This window comes from Tubulanus polymorphus, chromosome 9 (assembly GCF_964204645.1).
Source record: "Tubulanus polymorphus chromosome 9, tnTubPoly1.2, whole genome shotgun sequence".
NCBI lineage: Eukaryota > Metazoa > Nemertea > Palaeonemertea > Tubulaniformes > Tubulanidae > Tubulanus > Tubulanus polymorphus.
This window is the reverse complement of record NC_134033.1, coordinates 8,409,434-8,431,039: the sequence shown is the minus strand read 5'-3', so window position 1 is coordinate 8,431,039 and position 21,606 is coordinate 8,409,434. Positions and strand designations below refer to the sequence as shown.

At 28.2% G+C, this 21,606-nt stretch overlaps 1 protein-coding gene across 1 annotated transcript; it reads left to right on the top strand.

The window, feature by feature from the left end:
* Positions 1 to 16,075: 16,075 nt before the first annotated feature.
* LOC141910519 (uncharacterized) lies at positions 16,076 to 16,774 on the top strand. The gene has a single exon (XM_074801213.1). The coding sequence runs from the start codon at positions 16,076 to 16,078 to the stop codon at positions 16,772 to 16,774; it is 699 nt and encodes a 232-aa protein (XP_074657314.1).
* Positions 16,775 to 21,606: the final 4,832 nt, after the last annotated feature.

Sequence of the window (21,606 nt, the reverse complement as noted above, 5' to 3'; positions counted from 1 at the left end):
AATTAAAAAATTAATAATTTATTAATTCTTTTAATAATTTATCTTGTTCTTCAACTGTTATATGACCATTTAAACTTATTATATAATCTAGTGTATTCTTTAATTTATTAATTTCTTTTATATTAGTTTTAATTTTCTCTTTATTACTTTTTATATTTAATTTTGAACTTATACCAGTTAAAACACTTGAACTTAATCCTAATACACCAATTGAAATAGCTAAAGGTGTTAATGGACTGAATATTGCTAGAAATGTTATTACAGAACTAATTGTAACCGAACCACTTATAATCAAATAATATATAATTTTACTTTTTAAATATTTTTTCTTTTTTATCTTTAAGTCACTTTCAAATTCTAATATTTGTTTTTCTAAATATATTTTCAATTTAGTTTTATTTAAATCATGAGGAATAATATCAATACTATCAACTTTATCTTCCATTTATTTAGAAAAAAAATTACTAATTAGTAAATTTATATGCTACAAATATAACAATAACTGTTCCACCTAAAATCCAAATTATTTCATATTTCTGTTGTTCTTTACTTGGGGTATAATAATCTGATAATTTTGGTTTGTATAGATGTAATTTTTCTTTATTGGTTACTGCGTTATATAAACTCATTGCATCATCAACTGATTGAAAATCTCTATGTGAAATCTTCTGATCATATAATTCCTTGTTAATATAATCCATATAGTTTTGTCGTTTTTCTCTGTATTCTTCTGCTGCTTTATTTCTCTAATGCTAAATTATGTCTTCTTTGTTTTCCTAATGAACTATTTTTATCAATATGCTTAAATAAATAACCGCCACCAGTAAATGCTAAAGCGTTAACAATTGCCGATCCTATAATAGTTATAATTGCACAAGCCATTTATTTAGTAAAATAATTACGCATTTATATGGGAGGAATATATTTTTGTTTTTCTAAATAATCAATAGTTAAATTAGATAAAGTAAATGCTAATGTTAATTTTAAAATATCATTGATATCAAATCTATCATCATTAACACTTCCCAGTTTGAATACTTTTTTAATACCATTGAATAACCAACAGTTCCAACTGATAGTAATGCTCCATTATATAATCCAGTTATTATCCACTTATTATCACTCATTTATTTATCAAAAAAATTACTATCTTCAAAATATTTAGTTATCTTAGTGATGATTAATTCAACATTTATTTCATTACTAGTTTCATTTGTATATATTTCAATTATTATTTTTTGATATCATCGATGATAAAATCTTCATCTAATTCATAAAATCTTAAAGATTCTCTAATTAAATTAGTAATCTTTTCTACGTTAAAAGTTTCTTTATCTATTGTTTTTTCATACTTAAATGTTGTTTTATTAGAAAATGCAATATTTTTGATATGTGTAATTACATCATTAATGTTAAATTTCATTTCTTTCTCACGTTTAAAATCAAACCCAAAACATATACTCGGTCCAACAGTTATATTCATTTATATAATGAAAAAATTACTCTCTACATCTTATAACTAATTCATATATCACAGGAAAGTTATTCAAATCAATTAAATAACCATTATGATTTCTTATTTCTAATCTAAAATTATTAAAATGTGGAATACATGGTTTGAAATCACATTCAGTTAAATTATAATTTATTTCAGTTCCAAATTGTTTGACATTTTTAATAGTAAAATATTTAATAAACCAGAATTACAAATTGTATCTTTAGTTGCTTCGAATGTTTTTGTAGGATCAATTAAATTACAATAAATATAGAAGTGCGTAAAAGGTATTATATTTGGTGTAGTATCAACATTTGAATAAACTTTATTTGGATTAACTCCTAGCATTTTAGCTAATGGTTTTCTTACTATGAATTTATATTGTTCATTAGTTAACTTTATTCTTATTTTATTAGTACTTTCAATTTTATTAAATTTAATGTTAAACCCAACAAATTCACCCACTTTTAGCCGAGCTCTTCTATTAATTTCTTGAGATAATGTTTCTAAATTATATAATCCTGTTCTTAGAAATAGATTATACCATTTATCCATATTTTTATCATGAATCATAAACAATCTATGATCAAAACTTTTATCCGATATATTGTAAAATGAGTTACATAAACTTATATTAACTAATTTTAAATCTTCACAATTCTTAAATTCTCTATCTAATTGAACTAGTAAATTATGTGATTTATAATTTGTAAGTTTTCTAGAATCAACAAATTTTCTGTATTCTTTTAATTCTACCATTATTTATAACATAAAAAAATTACCACTCATCACCACAAGTAATTTTTTTCCCTAATAAATGGATGAGACGATAGCATGTGAAATTTGTGGTGAACTTCTAAGAAAAAGTAATATGGCTCGACATATGAAAAAAACATGATGAAAATTATAAACCCCCTAAACTAAACTGTCCAAAATGTAATAAATTATTCTCAAGAAATTATGTTAAAAAACATTCAGAGAAGTGTAAAATTAATGGTGCAACGGCTAATGTTGATAGTAATGAAAGTAATAGTAATTCTGCTGAAGTTGAACCTGAAGGTATTTGGAAAAGACCTTTCTTATTCTATGATAAGGATAATATAAAAGATCATTTCTGCGAGCCTTGTCGAGTAAAATATAGCCCTGAAAATATAGAAGATTGGGAGAATCATCAATTTCGTAAATTACATATAGATAAAATTTCTAATAAATTTGAAACTGAATTCAATGAAAGAAAAAATAGTTTATTAGAAAAAATAAAATATGAGAAAACGTTACCAGATAAAGAAACAGTTGAAAAGTTAGAAAAAAAAATATAATGAATTAACAAGAAAAACATATTATTGTAAATATTGTAAATTGATTATTACAACAAGTAATTCAAATCTACATAATAGAACAATAAAACATAAAGAAGGCGTAAGAAAAGATCTATTACCAATAGATTATAAACGAAAATGTCCACAATGTAATTACGCGACCTTAAGACAAGAAGGTACTGTGTTATTTTGTGTTGATTGTGGATGGCAAAAGAATTTATGGGGTGAAGAAAAAACTAGAAATTTTCTCATAGATCCAAAATTAAATTATCTAGATGAAATTTTTAAAATATTTTCTATAGAAGATCATACACCAGAATATATGCAATGGCTTGAAAAAATGAAAATAATAGAAAAAAATGGTGAAATAACTAAAAAAGATATTATAAAAACAATTATTCCGTCAAAATTTAACACAAAACAAAAGAAAATGTATTTATATTTATTATTTAACGATTATTATGAAAAACCTAAATTAACAGAAGAAGATATGGAAAATATAAAAAAAATATTCAAACAAATATTAATGTATCATTTGGAAAATAGAATAACAGATTCAATTAATTATGAATTCTTTTTAAATCAGATTGTAAATTATTCAAACATAGATATTATAATTCCATTTGACGAATTAACAAACAAAAAGAAACAAAGAGAGCGAGATGAAATGTGGAACAAGATAAAACTTTATTTAAATGAGAAAAATGAAATGGAAGAAGAACCTAAACAAATTATACAAGAACAATTAAATGAAAATGAAGAAGCCAATAGTGATTTCGAGTATGATGATATTGATTTTATGTTTTAATGGCCATAAGGTAATGTTTTTATACCATCATCTGAAATATGTCTTTTATCATCAAATGGATTCAAACTAGTTTTTTCAACTTCATTAATGTACATCTCGTGATCTTCTGATCTTAAACAATTCATTTTATGTTTCATTACAATTGAGTTATATAAACACTTTATATAATCTTGAAATTCTATATGTTTATCAACCACATATTTTGTTATTCCTTTTAACTTTTTAGCTTCATGATCTTTTGTTCTGTAACTATACATTTTACTTCTTATCCCAACAAATTCAATCATTTCATCACCCCCTAATTCATCTTTAAACTTACCAGGAATCTTTTTATTATCATTGCTAAATAGTTCATGATCTTTGGGATAATTGCTAAAATCAAAATGATGTTTTAATGTTTTTAAGTCTTTTGTTATGTCATTTGTCTTGATTTTTAGTATGTAACTGTCGGTATTTTTTTTGGATTGATGGGAACCCAGAATTGAATGTTCCATCATCTGTTGATAAATCATAAACATAATCTGTTGGGTTATATATTTCAAATAAATCTTTAACTTCTTCTGTTAATTCTTTTTCTACATGCCTTATATTAAAACAAATTGGTTTAGATTTAATTAATTCTATATTCATATTAAATCCTAATGAACTGCATAATATATTTAATCCTGATACTTTTCCTTTCTGTGCAAATGTTATCTTTTTATCCTTTGTAAATTTTTTAGTGCCATCTGCGGCATAGAATCCAATGAAGAACCACTTTCTTAAATTATTTTTTGCATTTAATACATAATCTGGTACTATCTTTTCTTTTGTTGAAGTATTACTTTTCACTATTGCATGAATATAGAATTCATCATTATATTTTATAGCAAAATCTTTAGGATTATTCACATGTATTCTATAACATTGCGATGATTTCATAACATCTATGATTTTGAATGTTTTATGTGAATAAACTTCTTCACAGAATTTCTTAATTCTTTCTAATAATTTTAAGTCTTGATTGCATGAATACCAACAATATTTATTACCCCAAACATAATTATACACGCCTGCTGAACCATCACCCATGAAAAATCCTTTGATAAAATATTCTTTTTCTTCTAATGTTTCGGGTTCTATGTTATAAATATTATCAATTATTTCATCAAATGACATATGATTCATTCTTTGGAAAAATCTTTTATGTAATAATTCATCTCCAATTTTTATATCAGGTGGTTTTATTTCATCACCATTTCGTTTAATTAAACTATGGTCTTCTGTAACATCTACAAACCCTAATTTAGTTCTAACTCTATAGATTTTCTTATTTGTTTTATGCCTAATAATATTCTTTAATTTTTTCCATCCATTTCTTGTCCAAACATCCATTAAGCCATTTATTTGTATTAATTCTTTTTCACCATATGAAATATAACATTCATTTTGTTTTGGAATTATTTCTGAAATTCTTCTTATCAATATTTTATCATTACATTTTAATAATATTGGGGTGTCAGCTGTTACAGAATCAAAATATAATATTTCAATATGCTTTTCCCCAAAAAGTGGTTGTAAAACATTATAATAAAAATCATACATTAATAATTTTGATACTTCTAAAACAGTTGAACCAATGAATATAGGTTTATCAAATTTCATTGACGTTCTTTTTAATTTAACTGCTGTTAAATAATCTTCAAATCTTTTATTTCCTAAATGTCTAGGACTTGATTGTAAATGTCTTAATCTTTCAGAATTATTTACTAATTCAATATCATTTCTATTTCTAATATTTTCACATGTTTTACCATAAAAACTATTGTTCATTAATTTGAAGAAATCTTTTTCAAAATCTGTTTTTGATATGGTTCTCTGTTGAGTATTAAAATCTATATATTTTTCTAACCACTTCGATTGATTAAATTCAATATATCTATGTACTTTCTTTAATTTCATTCCTTGTTTTAGATAAAATTTTAACATTCTATAATGAACAATGTAATTGTATTTATTATTTTGAGTAAGTATTAATTTTTCTGTAAAAACATGATCTTTCGGTTTTATTTTCTTCTGGTATTCACTTAAATAACTATCATCTACGGTTAAATGTTCTGGGCAATAAGGTAAGTTTCTTGTTTTAAACTTTATATTTTCGGGATATTCTAAATCAACTACAAAGAAATAACCAATTGGCGCTTCATCTTCTAAACTCATAATTGCGCTTTCCCAATTAGTTTTATCATCATTTTCAACTTCTGTTAATATAAAATTTTTATATGGTTGAGGTTGCATCATTGCCCAACCATATAAATTATTGGCGTCAATATATAATAATTTATATTCATCATTTGCTTTAAAATATCTATCTCCCATAACACCACTAATTCCACCTCTAAATGATTTTTCAAATAATAAAACCATATCTGGTTCTTTTAATAAATCTAATTCTACATTTGTATATTTTAAACCACATTGCCAGGTTAAACCAGGACTAGAGTAGCAATAACAAGGATCAACATTAAAATGATTCAAATTAACTTCTCTAAATTTTTCAAATATGTCAGCCAATATCATAACATCTGATTTTAAATATAAATCAACTAATTCCCCATGATTTTTCATCTTAAAATGGTTCTAAATATTTAATGTTCTATTAAACACTTCGTCTTTCACATACTCCTCTTTTAATTGATCATAAAATTGATCTTTTAATAATTCTGTTACATTAAAATCATTGTGTGTTTTATAAAATGAATAAGGAATTGCACCTTTATATCTCAATAATTTAAAATCTTGGTCATTTGGATAATAATATCGAGTTATTATAAAATCATTATCAACTAAACTTTTTGATAAATTATCTAATGAACTTGCTAGAAATCTATAAGAATCTAAAAATCTAATGCAACCAAATTGAAATGAAATATAATTCTCAGATGTTTTAGCTAATAGTTTAAAATCATATTTTCTTACATTTACACCATTCATAGCATTATATTCTTCTATTTCTTGATTAATTGTGCCCAATTTCCTTGATAATTGTTTTATAAATAGATGGGTATCATAACCTGATAAATTATGAAATAATATTGGTACGAAATTTACTTTTTTAGCATGTAAATTACAATCTTCATGAGCAGCTCCACGATATTTTTTAATTTAAATGATCATGATCTCTAACTTTTTTATCAAATGAATAAAAACGTTTTTCACAATAACAACAATGAGTTGCATACTTAAAATCAATTTCATCTTCTTTTGTCATAAATATTCTTTTATTTTTGTTTAATAATTTTGCAAAATCACTTTCTAATTCAATCATTTTGTTACAAAAATCATTAACTACATCTTCACCTCTAAAAGAAATATATTGACTTTCATATAATTCGGGATAATTTGATTTTATATAAATTCCATATGCAGCAGCTCTTTGATGAACTTTTTTAATTGTATTTATAATTGGCGGGTCTTGTGTTGTGTCTTCATTTAATTCATTTCCTTTATCCATTGATTTTAATAATTGCTTTTTGTTATATATTTCTTTTCTATCTTGATCAGTTAATTCTTTATTCAACGATTCAAAATCCCCATAAATTACAAATGGAACAATATTTTTAAATTTATGAGTAGTAAATTTCAATTTATAATCTTTTTCTGTTGGCATTATTAATTTGCAAAAATCTTTATTATCACATAATTCTTTATGTTTTAGTAACGCATTCTCAGTTCTAAATTTAGATAAACATTTTCTACATAGATAGATTTTATGACTGTTAAAATCACTTTCTGTTCTAAAGAATAAATCAATTTGTTTTAACCACATATAATGTTCATATTCATCTTTTTTGTAATATAACAAATCTATAGCATTTTCATCATCATAATATTCTGTTAAATATAAAGCTTCCAATGTATAATCTTTAATATTTTCACCTTTTGTCTTTGGTAATTGCATTAATTCGAATACATTTATTCTTAACTTATTAATTTTTTCTATTTTGGGTATCATTTTTATAGTTACTGGATATTGATCAATTTTATTTAATGTTTCATATTTCCGGTAATTTGTTATTCTAAAACTATGCGTAATATCTTCTGTTGGGTGTAAGCAACTAATAATTGACCATAGAAAACATTTATTATCTTCATTTTGAACATTTATTACTGCTTTTGTTGTAAATGGTAATTTAATATAACTTGATGCTTTAATATCCTTTTCTGTTGTAAAGTTTGAGTCATTTTTAAACATTGTTTTACTTTTTGATGTTTTATTCCTTTTTGTATTATAAACATTTAAATCTAAAAATATAATTCCATTCAGTGTTAAACCAGAACCCTTTAAATATCTCTCTTCAATATGACGTTTAAATTCATTAAATATTTTTTCTAACTTCTCTTTTATTTGCGTTTTTGAAATTATTTCTTCAGAGAGTGTTTGAATACTATAATCCATTTTATCTTCTGACTTTATAAAACTTACTTACCCAGAGATATTAATTTTTGGATATTCAACATCTGTTATCAAAACTAGTATTTTTTCTATTATTTCATTAAATTTACTATAATCTTCTATTGTTGTTCCTTTAAAGAATCTAAATATAATAGCCGCAGGACCAATTTTAGAATGTAATGTTTCTAAAATTTCAATTGTATCTTTTATTTCTAGTGAATCAATATAATTTCTAACATTTTCCATGTAAGGTTTATTTGAAATGGATTTAGTTTTTGAAGTTGGTTTTTTTACTTGTTGAGGTTTATCATCGAAATAATCTATTCCTAAAATATCATTACTCAAATTTTGATGGTGTTTTTGTGATTTGATATGTCTTTTATAATTCCTTTTTACTATAAATTCATTACAAACTTCACATTTTATTTCATCCACATTCATATTTTCTAATCGTTCTTTTCTTTCATTGGAATTTTCTGGAGTTTTAAAATCTATTATATTTTTTATATGATTTGCAGATTTTTCATGATGAGATTTATTAGATTTATTAATGTATTTTTTACAATATGGACAATGATATTGATTTTCATTAACATTATTGTTTTCTGGCTGGTGTTCATTCTCCCCCATTTATTAGGAAAAAAAATTACTTGTGGTGATGAGTGGTGTCTAGTACTCTAGTACTCTGGTATGAAAACGCCATCTTCTAATTACTAAAATGCTATAGATTTGTTATATTTAAAAAAAAGATGAAAATGAACATTATATGTGGTTAAAACAAATTGATTTATTCTTTAGAACAGAAAGCGATCACCATAATAAAATTTATCTATGTTGAAAATGTTTATCTAAATTAATGACTGAGAATACATTATTAAAACATGAAGAATTATGTGATAATAAAGATTTTTGTAAATTAATAATGCCAACAGAAAAAGATTATAAATTGAGATTTACTAATCGTAAATTTAAAAATATTGTTCCATTTGTAATTTATGGGGATTTTGAATCGTTGAATAAAGAATTAACTAATCAAGATAGAAAAGAAATATACAACAAAAAGCAATTATTAAATCAATGGATAAAGGAAATGAACTAAATGAAGATATAATTCAAGACCCGCCAATTATAAATACAATTAAAAAAGTTCATCAAAGAGCTGCTGCTTATGGAATTTACATAAAATCAAATTATCCTGAATTATATGAAAGTCAATATATTTCTTTTAGAGGTGAAGATGTAGTTAATAATTTTTGTAACAAAATAATTGAATTAGAAAGTGATTTTGCAGAATTATTAAACAAAAATAAAAGAATAGTTATGACAAAAGAAGATGAAATTGATTTTAATTATGCAACCCATTGTTGTTATTGTGAAAAACGTTTTTATTCATTTGATAAAAAAGTTAGAGATCATGATCATTTAAATTCAAAATATCATGGAGCTGCTCATGAAGATTGTAATTTACAAGCTAAAAAAAGTAAATTTCGTTCCAATATTATTTCATGATTTATCAGGCTATGATGCCCATCTATTTATAAAACAATTATCGGGAATATCGGGCGCAATTAATCAAGAAATAGAAGAATATAATGCTATGAATGGTGTAAATGTAAGAAAATATGATTTTAAACTATTAGCTAAAACATCTGAAAATTATATTTCATTTCAATTTGGTTGCATTAGATTTTTAGATTCTTATAGATTTCTAGCAAGTTCATTAGATAATTTATCAAAAAGTTTAGTTGATAATGATTTTATAATAACTCGATATTATTATCCAAATGAACAAGATTTTAAATTATTGAGAAATAAAGGCGCAATACCTTACTCATTTTATAAAACGCATGATGATTTCAAAGAAACAAAATTAATGAAAGAACAATTTTATGATCAATTAAAAAATGAGTACGTGAAAGATGAAGTTTTTCATAAAACATTGAATATATGGAATCATTTCAATTTTAAAAATCATGGTGAATTAGTTGATCTTTACTTAAAATCAGATGTTATGATATTAGCCGATATATTTGAAAAATTTAGAGAAGTCAATTTGAATCATTTTAATGTTGATCCCTGCTATTGCTACTCTAGTCCTGGTTTAACCTGGCAATGTGGTTTAAAATTTACAGATACAAAAATGGATTTGTTAACAAATATAGATATTGTTTTATAATTTGAAAAATCAATTAGAGGTGGAATTAGTGGTGTTATGGGAGATAGATATTTTAAAGCAAATGATGAATATAAATTATTATATATTGACGCCAATAATTTATATGGCTGGGCAATGATGCAACCTCAACCATATAAAAATTTTATATTAACAGAAGTTGAAAATGGTGATAAAACTGATTGGGAAAGCGCAATTGCGAGTTTAAAAGATGAAGCACCAATTGGTTATTTCTTTGTAGTTGATTTAGAATATCCTGAAAATATAAAGTTTAAAACAAGAAACTTACCTTATTGCCCAGAACATTTAGTCGTAGATGATAGTTATTTAAGTGAATACCAGAAGAAAGAAGAAAATAAAACCGAAAGATCATAATTTTACAGAAAAATTAATACTTACTCAAAATAATAAATACAATTACATTGTTCATTATAGAATGTTAAAATTTTATCTAAAACAAGGAATGAAATTAAAGAAAGTACATAGATATATTGAATTTAATCAATCGAAGTGGTTAGAAAAATATATAGATTTTAATACTCAACAGAGAACCATATCAAAAACAGATTTTGAAAAAGATTTCTTTAAATTAATGAATAATAGTTTTTATGGTAAAACATGTGAAAATATTAGAAATAGAAATGATATTGAATTAGTAAATAATTCTGAAAGATTAAGACATTTACAATCAAGTCCTAGACATTTGGGAAATAAAAGATTTGAAGATTATTTAACAGCAGTTAAATTAAAAAGAACGTCAATGAAATTTAATAAACCTATATTCATTGGTTCAACTGTTTTAGAAGTATCAAAATTATTAATGTATGATTTTTATTATAATGTTTTACAACCACTTTTTGGGGAAAAGCATATTGAAATATTATATTTTGATTCTGTAACAGCTGACACCCCAATATTATTAAAATGTAATGATAAAATATTGATAAGAAGAATTTCAGAAATAATTCCAAAACAAAATGAATGTTATATTTCATATGGTGAAAAAGAATTAATACAAATAAATGGCTTAATGGATGTTTGGACAAGAAATGGATGGAAAAAATTAAAGAATATTATTAGGCATAAAACAAATAAGAAAATCTATAGAGTTAGAACTAAATTAGGGTTTGTAGATGTTACAGAAGATCATAGTTTAATTAAACGAAATGGCGATGAAATAAAACCAACTGATATAAAAATTGGAGATGAATTATTACATAAAAGATTTTTCCAAAGAATGAATCATATGTCATTCGATGAAATTATTGATAATATTTATAATATAGAACCCGAAACATTAGAAGAAAAAGAATATTTTATCAAAGGATTTTTCATGGGTGATGGTTCAGCAGGTGTGTATAATTATCTTTATCACACTCAATATTGTTGGTATTTATGCAATCAAGATTTGAAATTATTAGAAAGAATAAAGAAATTCTGTGAAGAAGTTTATTCACATAAAACATTTAAAATCATAGATGTTATGAAATCATCGCAATGTTATAGAATACATGTGAATAATCCTAAAGATTTTGCTATAAAATATAATGACGAATTCTATATTCATGCAATAGTGAAAAGTAATACTTCAACTAAAGAAAAGATAGTTCCAGATTATGTATTAAATGCAAAAAATAATTTAAGAAAATGGTTCTTCATTGGATTCTACGCAGCAGATGGTACTAAAAGTTTCAAAAACCGCAAAACTATATCTTTAGCTCAAAAAGGAAAAGTTGCTATATCAGGATTAAATATATTATGCAATTCATTAGGTTTTAATATGAATATTGGATTGATTAAATCTAAACCAAATTGTTTTAATTTAAGCCATGTAGAAAATGAGTTAACAGAAGAAGTTAAAGATTTATTTGAAATATATAACCCAACAGATTATGTTTATGATTTATCAACTGAACATGGTACATTTAACTGTGGATTTCCATTAATAGCCAAAAATACTGACGCCTACATACTAAAAATCAAGACAAATGACATAACAAAAGACTTAAAAACATTAAAACATCATTTCGATTTTAGCAATTATCCTAAAGATCATGAACTATTTAGCAATGATAATGAAAAGATTCCTGGTAAATTTAAAGATGAATTAGGGGGTGATGAAATGATTGAATTTGTCGGGATAAGAAGTAAATTGTATAGTTATAGAACAAAAGATCATGAAGCTAAAAAGTTAAAAGGAATAACAAAACATGTGGTTGATAAACATATAGAATTTCAAGATTATATAAAGTGTTTATATAACTCAATTGTAATGAAACACAAAATGAATTGTTTAAGATCACAAGATCACGAGATGTACATTAATGAAGTTGAAAAAACTAGTTTGAATCCATTTGATGATAAAAGGCATATTTTAGATGATGGTATAAAAACATTACCTTATGGTTATTAAATTATAAAATCAATATCATCAAACTCGAAATCACTATTGGTTTCTTCTTTTTCATTTAATTGTTCTTGTATAATTTGTTTAGGTTCTTCCATTTCATTTTTCTCATTTAAATAACGTGTTATATTGTGCCACATTTCATCTCGCTCTCTTTGTTTCTTTTTGTTTGTTAATTCGTCAAATGGAATTATAATATCGATGTTTAAATAATTTACAATCTTATTTAAAAAGAATCCATAATTAATTGAATCTGTTATTCTATTTTCCAAATAATACATTAATATTTGTTTGAATGTTTTTTTCATATCATCTTCTGTTAATTTAGGTTTTTCATAATAATCGTTAAATAATAAATATAAATACATTTTCTTTCGTTTTGTGTTAAATGTTGATGGAATAATTGTTTTTATAATATCTTTTTTAGTTATTTCGCCATTTTTATTTTCTATTATTTTCATTTTTTCAAGCCATTGCATATATTCTGGTGTACGATCTTCTATAGAAAATATTTTAAAAATTTCATCTAGATAATTTAATTTTGGTTCTATGAGAAAATCTCTAGTTTTTTCTTCACCCCATAAATTTCTTTGCCATCCACATTCATTACAAAATAACACAGTACCTTCTTGTCTTAAGGTCGCATAACTACATTGTGGGCATTTTTGTTTATAATTTATTGGTAATAGATCTTCATTAAAGCTCTTGGTATTTTCTTACGTTTTCTTTATGTTTTATTGTTCTATTATGTAGATTTGAATTACTTGTTGTAATAATCAATTTACAATATTTACAATGTTTTTCTTGTTAATTCATTATATTGTTTTAACTTTTCAACTGTTTCTTTATTATCTGGTAACATTTTCTCATATTTCATTTTTTCAAATATATTATTTTTTCTTCCATTGAATTCTGCTTCAAATTTATTAGAAATTTTATCTATATGTATTTTACGAAATTGATGATTCTCCCAAGCTTCTATATTTTCAGGACTAAATTTCATTCGACAAGGCTCGCAGAAATGAACTTTCATAATATCCTTATCATAGAATAAGAAAGGTCTTTTCCAAATAATTTCAGGTTCAACTTCAACAGAATTACTATTACTTTCGTTACTATCAACATTAACCGTTGCGCCATTAATTTTACACTTCTCTAAATGTTTTTTAACATAACTCCTTGAGAATAATTTATTACATTTTCGGCAGTTTATTTTAGGGGGTTTATAATTTTCATCATGTTTTTTCATATTTTGAGCCATATTACTTTTTCTTAGAAGTTCACCACAAATTTCGCATGGTATCTTCTCATCCATTTATTTAGGAAAAATTTTATAAAAATTTATTTTTAGTGACGAGCGTTAATTTTCTTATGTTATAAATAATGGTAGAATTAAAAGAATATAGAATATTTGTTGATTCTAGAAAACTTACAAATCATAAATCACATAATTTATTAGTTCAATTAGATAGAGAATTCAAGAATTGTGTTGATTTAAAATTAGTTAATATAAGTTTATGTAATTCTTTTTACAATAAATCGGATAAAAGTTTTGATCATAGATTGTTTATGATTCATGATAGAAATATGGATAAATGGTATCATCTATTTCTAAGACCAGGATTATATAATTTAGTAACATTATCTCAAGAAATTAATAAAAGAGCTTGGTTAAAAGTGGGTGAATCTGTTGGGTTTAACATTAAATTTAATAAAATTGATAGTACTAATAAAATAAGAAAAAAGTTAACTAATGAACAATATAAATTCATAGTAAGAAAACCATTAGCTAAAATGCTAGGAGTTAATCCAAATAAAGTTTATTCAAATGTTGATACTACACCAAATATAATACCTTTTACGCACTTCTATATTTATTGTAATCTAATTGATCCTACAAAAACATTCGAAGCAACTAAAGATACAATTTGTAATTCTGGTTTATTAAATATTTTACCATTAAAAAATGTCAAACAATTTCGAACTCAAATAAATTATAATTTAACAGAATGTGATTTTAAACCTTTCATTCCACATTTCAATAATTTCAAATTAGAAATAAGAAATCATAATGGTTATTTAATTGATTTAAATAACTTTCCTGTGATATATGAATTAGTTATAAAATGTAGAGAGTAATTTTTTCATTATATAAATGAATATAACTGTTGGACCGAGTATATGTTTTGGGTTTGATTTTAAACGTGAGAAAGAAATGAAATTTAACATTAATGATGTAATTACACATATTAAAAATATTGCATTTTCTAATGAAACAACATTTGAGTATGAAACAACAATAGATAAAGAAACTTTAAATGTAGAAAAGATTACTAATTTAATTAGAGAATCTTTAAGATTTTATGAATTAGATGAAGACCTTAGAAAAAATTAGATGAAATAGTTAGATTTTATCATCGATGATATTAAAAAATAATAATTGAAATATATACAAATGAAACTAGTAATGAAATAAATGTTGAAATAATTATAACTAAGTTAACTAAATATTTTGAAGATAGTAATTTTTTTGATAAATAAATGAGTGATAATAAGTGGATAATAACTGGATTATATAATGGAGCATTACTATCAGTTGGAACTGTTGGTTATTCAATGGTATTAAAAAAAGTATTCAAAATGGGAAGTGTTAATGTTGATAGATTTGATATAAATGATATTTTAAAATTAATCAGCAGTAACTTTATCTAATTTAACTATTGATTATTTAGAAAAACAAAAATATATTCCTCCCATATAAATACATAACTATTTTGCTAAATACATGGCTTTTGCAGTTATAACTATTATAGGATCGGCAATTGTTAACGCTTTAGCATTTACTGGTGGCGGTTATTTATCTAAGCATATTGATAAAAATGGATCATTAACCGAACAAAAAAGACATAACTTAGCATTAGAAAAATACAATAAAGCAGCAGAAGAATATAGAGAAAAGAGACAAAACTATGTGGATTATATTAACAAAGAATTATATGATCAGAAGATTTCACATAGAGATTTTCAATCAGTTGGCGATGCAATGAGTTTATATAACGCGGTAACCAATATGTCACGACGAGCAGATTATCTGGAATACAAAGTCATTGAAGTGTTCTCGCCATGAACCATGAAGTACTGACGTCTCTCGACCAATCATAGAAATGCATTATTCCGATCGTTTTCCTCTAACCTTTGAACACAATAAATGTTAGACCGTACCAAACCTTGTAACTGTAGACACTGCCTTGTTGTCTCTTGAGTTCTTCTCTGTTTTCGTTCGCTGTACGTATTCGTTGGATTCGGATTGGGTCGTATGTCTCGTCGCTGTTCGCTGTTCGCTGTTCGTCCTTGTAGTTCACAGTCACTACATTTTGGTCCCTCGAGCCGGATCCATTTGTCAGAATTTGAAGAGGGAAGGAACCAGAATTTCACGATATGTCAGACTTTGAAGGATTGAAGGAGCTACGGAAGGTGCAACGTGGTCAATTCACGCGATGGAAAAACAAATGTGATGACCATTTGAAAGGAAAAGACGCGGCTCAAGGTATGTCTACCGTTTTCACTCTAAGACATAAATTTTCGAAATTAGAAGAAATAGAAAAAGACTTGATAATCGCGTGCGAATTAAGAGGAAAAGATTTGAGTGAATTTATCGTCACGGGAGATGAATATCTGTGTGAGCGTCTTACTGAAATTAACATTCTGGAACTAGCTTTTAATCAGTTGTCTGCCAACGTTGCGGACAAAAATTCAGTAACGAACAGTAAGCGTGTATCTTTGCCGAAATTACAGTTACCGAAATTTGCAGGAGATTTGCTCGAGTGGTGTTCTTTTTGGGATCTATTTAAGTCCACGGTTGACGAGCAAAGAAACTTAACTCCCGTAGAAAAATTCAGTCACTTGAAATGTCACCTGGTAAATGAGGCGAAACAAACTATTGAAGGTTTGCCATTGACCAGTATTAACTATGAAAAGGCGAAAGAACTGCTTGAAAACCGTTTCGGACAGGCGCATAAAATAACGGAAGCGAATTTGGATCAACTAATTGAATTGAATTCTCCGAATTACAATTTGAAATCTTTGCGCCAATTCTATGATAAGATTGAAATGCATATTCGCAGTTTAGACTCTTAAAAAACATCAACCGATTCATATGGCACGCTTCTGGTACCAATTCTATTGAATAAATTGCCGGCAGATATAAAACGGAACATTGCACGAGCGCGCGGTAACTTTGAGTTGAATCTGGAAGATCTCCGTTCCGCTATATTGACTGAGATAAACATATTAGAAGTTTGCGACACGTCACCGGGATCGTCATCATTTGGTACAATGACAACACTCCATGTACATCAAAACCGGAAAAATGCTGGTCACCATGCGAATGGAAATTCCACCACTGTTCGTAAATTCAAATGTCGTTATTGTAGTTCAGATAGGCATTTTCCGGTTGAGTGCGACGTTCTCACCACAGCACAGTCACGTTTAGATTACGTATTGAAGAACAAATTATGTTTCAATTGTATGGGTCAGCATACCATGTATACATGTCCTTCAAGGTCAACCTGTAGATCTTGTCGTAAGCGCCATCATACCAGCTTACACGGGGCTAATTTTCCAAGTCGTTTGAATATTAATTCTATCGTAGATAGGTCTCTTACGGACGCCGTTACGCAGCACGTATCTTGTACAGTTTCTGGGACAAATGCAGTTTCTGATTCAAATTTAGAATCAAATCACATCGTTGATAATCATTCGGGATCAGAGATTTGTCAACATTCAGTTATTGATGATCATATAGTTTCTTATCCATCAACGGTTTATCTGAAAACTGCTATAGCACCTGTACAGGCCAACGGAAATCGGGTCAGTGGTCATTTGTTGTTAGACGACGGGTAGCACCGTAGTTTTATTACCTCAAAATTAGCCGACGAGCTAGGGGTAGATACTCATAGAACTGAGTCTATAGACTTAAGCGGTTTTGGGGGTAGAAGTACCGGTTTCAGAAGAGTCAATGTTGTTCGCGTAGATGTCGTTTGCGAGTATGATGACTCAATTGTTTCGTTAGATGTTATCGTTGTACCGGAGATAACCAGACCACTACGAATTTCTACTGATTCTGTTTCTTGTTTAGCTGAATTCAAAACCCTTAAACTCGCTCACCCACCTAGTTATTTAGTGGATTTGTTTGACATATCGTTACTCGTAGGTTGTTGATAATGAATTTGTTAAATCTGAAAGTGGTCCGGTTGCTGTTCCATCTAAATTAGGGTATCTCATCGGCGGTCAGTTTAACGATCGTAACACGGCAAATTGTAATGTTCATACTCTTTCTATTATAGTTGAGCCTGATATCGCAGATCTTAAGCGTTTTTGGTCATTAGAAACTATTGGTATTGAGTCTCCAACAAGCCGTGATACTTCGTTTCTAGATGAGTTTTGTAATTCATCCATTCAATTAGTTGATGGTCGATATATGGTTGATTTGCCGTGGAAAAGAATTCACGACACTTTGCCAACTAATTATAACCTCGCAAAAGCACGACTCGTTCCATGGTTAGACGTTTAGCTAAGACGCCAGGTTTATTAGACAGTTATAGCCAAATCATCCGAGATCAATTAGCACAAGATTTCATTGAGATTGTAACTGATCCTTCCATTGTAGATAGTCACGAGCACTATATACCGCACCATCCAATTTTCAGACAATCATCAACCACGCCTATTCGGATAGTTTTCGATTGTAGTTGTCGAGAATCGAAGTCATCAGTTTCTTTAAACGATTGCTTAGAGAGTGGACCTCCGTTATTGAATGATCTTTGCTCAATTATGATACGTTTTAGGATTTTAAAGTTCGGTATTACTGCAGACATTGAAAAGGCTTTCCTGCAGTTATCTATTAAACCGTCGTGTCGCGATGCTACTAGATTTTTTTGGTTGGTTAATCCCGATGATCCCGAGAGTGAGTTTATCGTGTTAAGATTCAAGCGCATCTTGTTTGGAGCTACGTGCTCTCCATTTTTGTTGAATAGTTTCATTATTTTCCATCTACGGAATATTGATTCTCCTTTGTCACAGCAGCTTCTGAGAGACATTTATGTAGACAATGTGGTCACTAGCGTTCGTTCTGAATTTGAAGCCGTCAAATTTCTCCATGATTCACGTAATTGTTTCTCCGAAGTTAACTTTAACTTACGATGTTGGTCGTCTAATTCCTCAGAGCTCCAGAAGTCTGCTGCAAAACAAGAAATTTTGGAGAAATCGTCCGTAGTTAAAGTTTTCGGGCTGTACTGGCATGTTGAGGGTGATTTCATGTCATTTGTTACCGAAGACATGTCTAGTGATTCCCAATTGACAAAACATATCATCCTACAAAAGGCTGCTTCTATCCACGATCCACTTGGTTTACTTTTACCAGTCACCATTCGATCTAGAATCCTTTTGCAGTCAATCTGGAAACAAAATTATGACTGGGATGATCCATCGTCTCAAGAACTATGTAAAACATGGCATTGTATCGTAAATGACATACACGAATGTTTGAATACTAAATTCTCTCGGATTATGAATTCGTATATCACAGATTACCCGATAGAGTTACACGTATTCTGCGATAGTAGTACTTTAGCCTATGGCGCAGTGGTTTACCTAGTTTGTAAAGACGAATCGTCTATAGTAATAGCCAAAGCTAGGGTGGCACCAGTCAAAGAAATCACTGTTCCTAAACTCGAACTAATGGGTGCATTGATTGGCGCACGATTGGTTACTCATGTATTGAACTCTATGTCTAGGGTTATTGATGAGCTCAGACCACTATTCCAAAATCTTCTATATCCTATAGTAAAAACAAGAAATTCGAGAGTTTAGTTCATATATAAGCGCGTAAATTCAGGGGAAATCCTGCTTATGGCTCATAGGCCAGCATCATAGCTATGCATTGAAGTGGTTTTCGCCCCACATACCCAACCTAACTTTTGAAATAATCAAACCTTTAGAAAGGAGGGGTATCCCAGTACAGGTATGCCAGTACATCCGAGCCAAATATCTAAGGGAATCCCCCTGTCAGGGACAGAGCCCTCGCGATAACATAGAAGTAACTGCGAAACGGTTTTAACAGGAATACTTTATTGAACTTCCGTTAACTGAAAATGCAAATTACATATCAGACAGATGACGTCTAATTATTCAAATATTAATCTATGTATTACATTACTTACAACTTCGTTTGCGAACTATGCATCGAGATCCGTCCGTCAAGTAGGCTGGTGGCGTATTGCGACGAGAACAAGGTATGCGAACGAGTTTATAGCAGGAAATTCGTAGCGTAAAAAGGGGATTACAGCACAGTACACTATGACAACAATAGAGCTACGAGCTAAACCCTTAGTTGACAGATTTGATCAAACGGTTTGTGACACCCCCACCGTGTTTGGTACCCTTACTCCAAGCAAAAAAAGTCCAGGGAATCCCTTATTTCATCATCAATCTGTCTCTCAGGATCAATGGATTTCATACATATAACCGAAATTCGTTACCTATCCCATTTGCAGAAATTATGGCAACATTTATGGGGGACCTCTTCTTCACTCTAGGTACTATTTTTGGGTCCGGCCCTACGCATCTTCGAGCTACTAACCTAATTGTGGTCTGATGCCTGACTAGTACCCAAACTTAAGAATAGCATTAGTTTTTGTACAGTTTTAGAAAGAGTGGAGACTAGCTAGTTATACAACGCAATACAATAGCTCTCGGCCAATTACACATGGAAATACATGCTAATGCACAAATCGCGCGTATGCGACAAAATCCAAGTTTTCTATCAATATCATCTAAGTCAAACATTCATTTCAAAATATGAATAAAACAATTATACAACATTTTCTGAATACTTGATAGATTTTTTTCACTGATGGATATAAATATATGGCTATGGATAAAAATCAGAAACACAATCTTTAAGCATTTTTTGAAAAAATGCCATTTTCATCATCGAATTGGCTGAAACCTTTAGATTTGGCGTTTTCTTGCGCTGAAGGCCTAATTCCAATGAACCCTACTGCGTCCACAGGCATTCGGCCGGGACGAATTTTATATACCAAGCGTAGTTGTCACCAGTACTAGTTAGGAAAAATATCACAACTGGCCTCTGACAATGTCCTTTCGGTTGCCATGGTTTCAACGAAAATATGCATTTCCCCTACCCCTTAAATTCCTGACAGTATCTGGCACCAAAAAGTCAGCCAAACTAGATAACTTAATCAAAGAAAGCTGAATTAATGTGATTATTCTGCATGGGCAAGGATGGCCTTTATGAAATAAATTTATGAGCCTAGACCGAGCCTCCTACGAGAAAATATCTTACGGTTCATGCCTTAAAAATTGACCGAAATCTGCTATTCTAGCCTTCTACAAGCAAAAATATTACCAAATCCTACCATGAAACTGATTAAAATCAGCGAATTAGGTCTCAATGAATGCCTCAAGACGACTTCAAGACAATCTTCTAAATCCTATAGTAAAAAAAAGAAATTCGAGAGTTTAGTTCATATATAAGCGCGTAAATTCAGGGGAAATCCTGCTTATGGCTCATAGGCCAGCATCTTAGCTACGCATTGAAGTGGTTTTCGCCCCACATACCCAACCCAACTTTTGAAATAATCAAACCTTTAGAAAGGAGGGGTATCCCAGTACAGGTATGCCAGTACATCCGAGCCAAATATCTAAGAGGGAATCCCCCACCGTGTTTGGTACCCTTACTCCAAGCAAAAAAAGTCCAGGGAATCCCTTATTTCATCATCAATCTGTCTCTCAGGATCAATGGATTTCATACATATAACCGAAATTCGTTACCTATCCCATTTGCAGAAATTATGGCAACATTTATGGGGGACCTCTTCTTCACTCTAGGTACTATTTTTGGGGTCCGGCCCTACGCATCTTCGAGCTACTAACCTAATTGTGGTCTG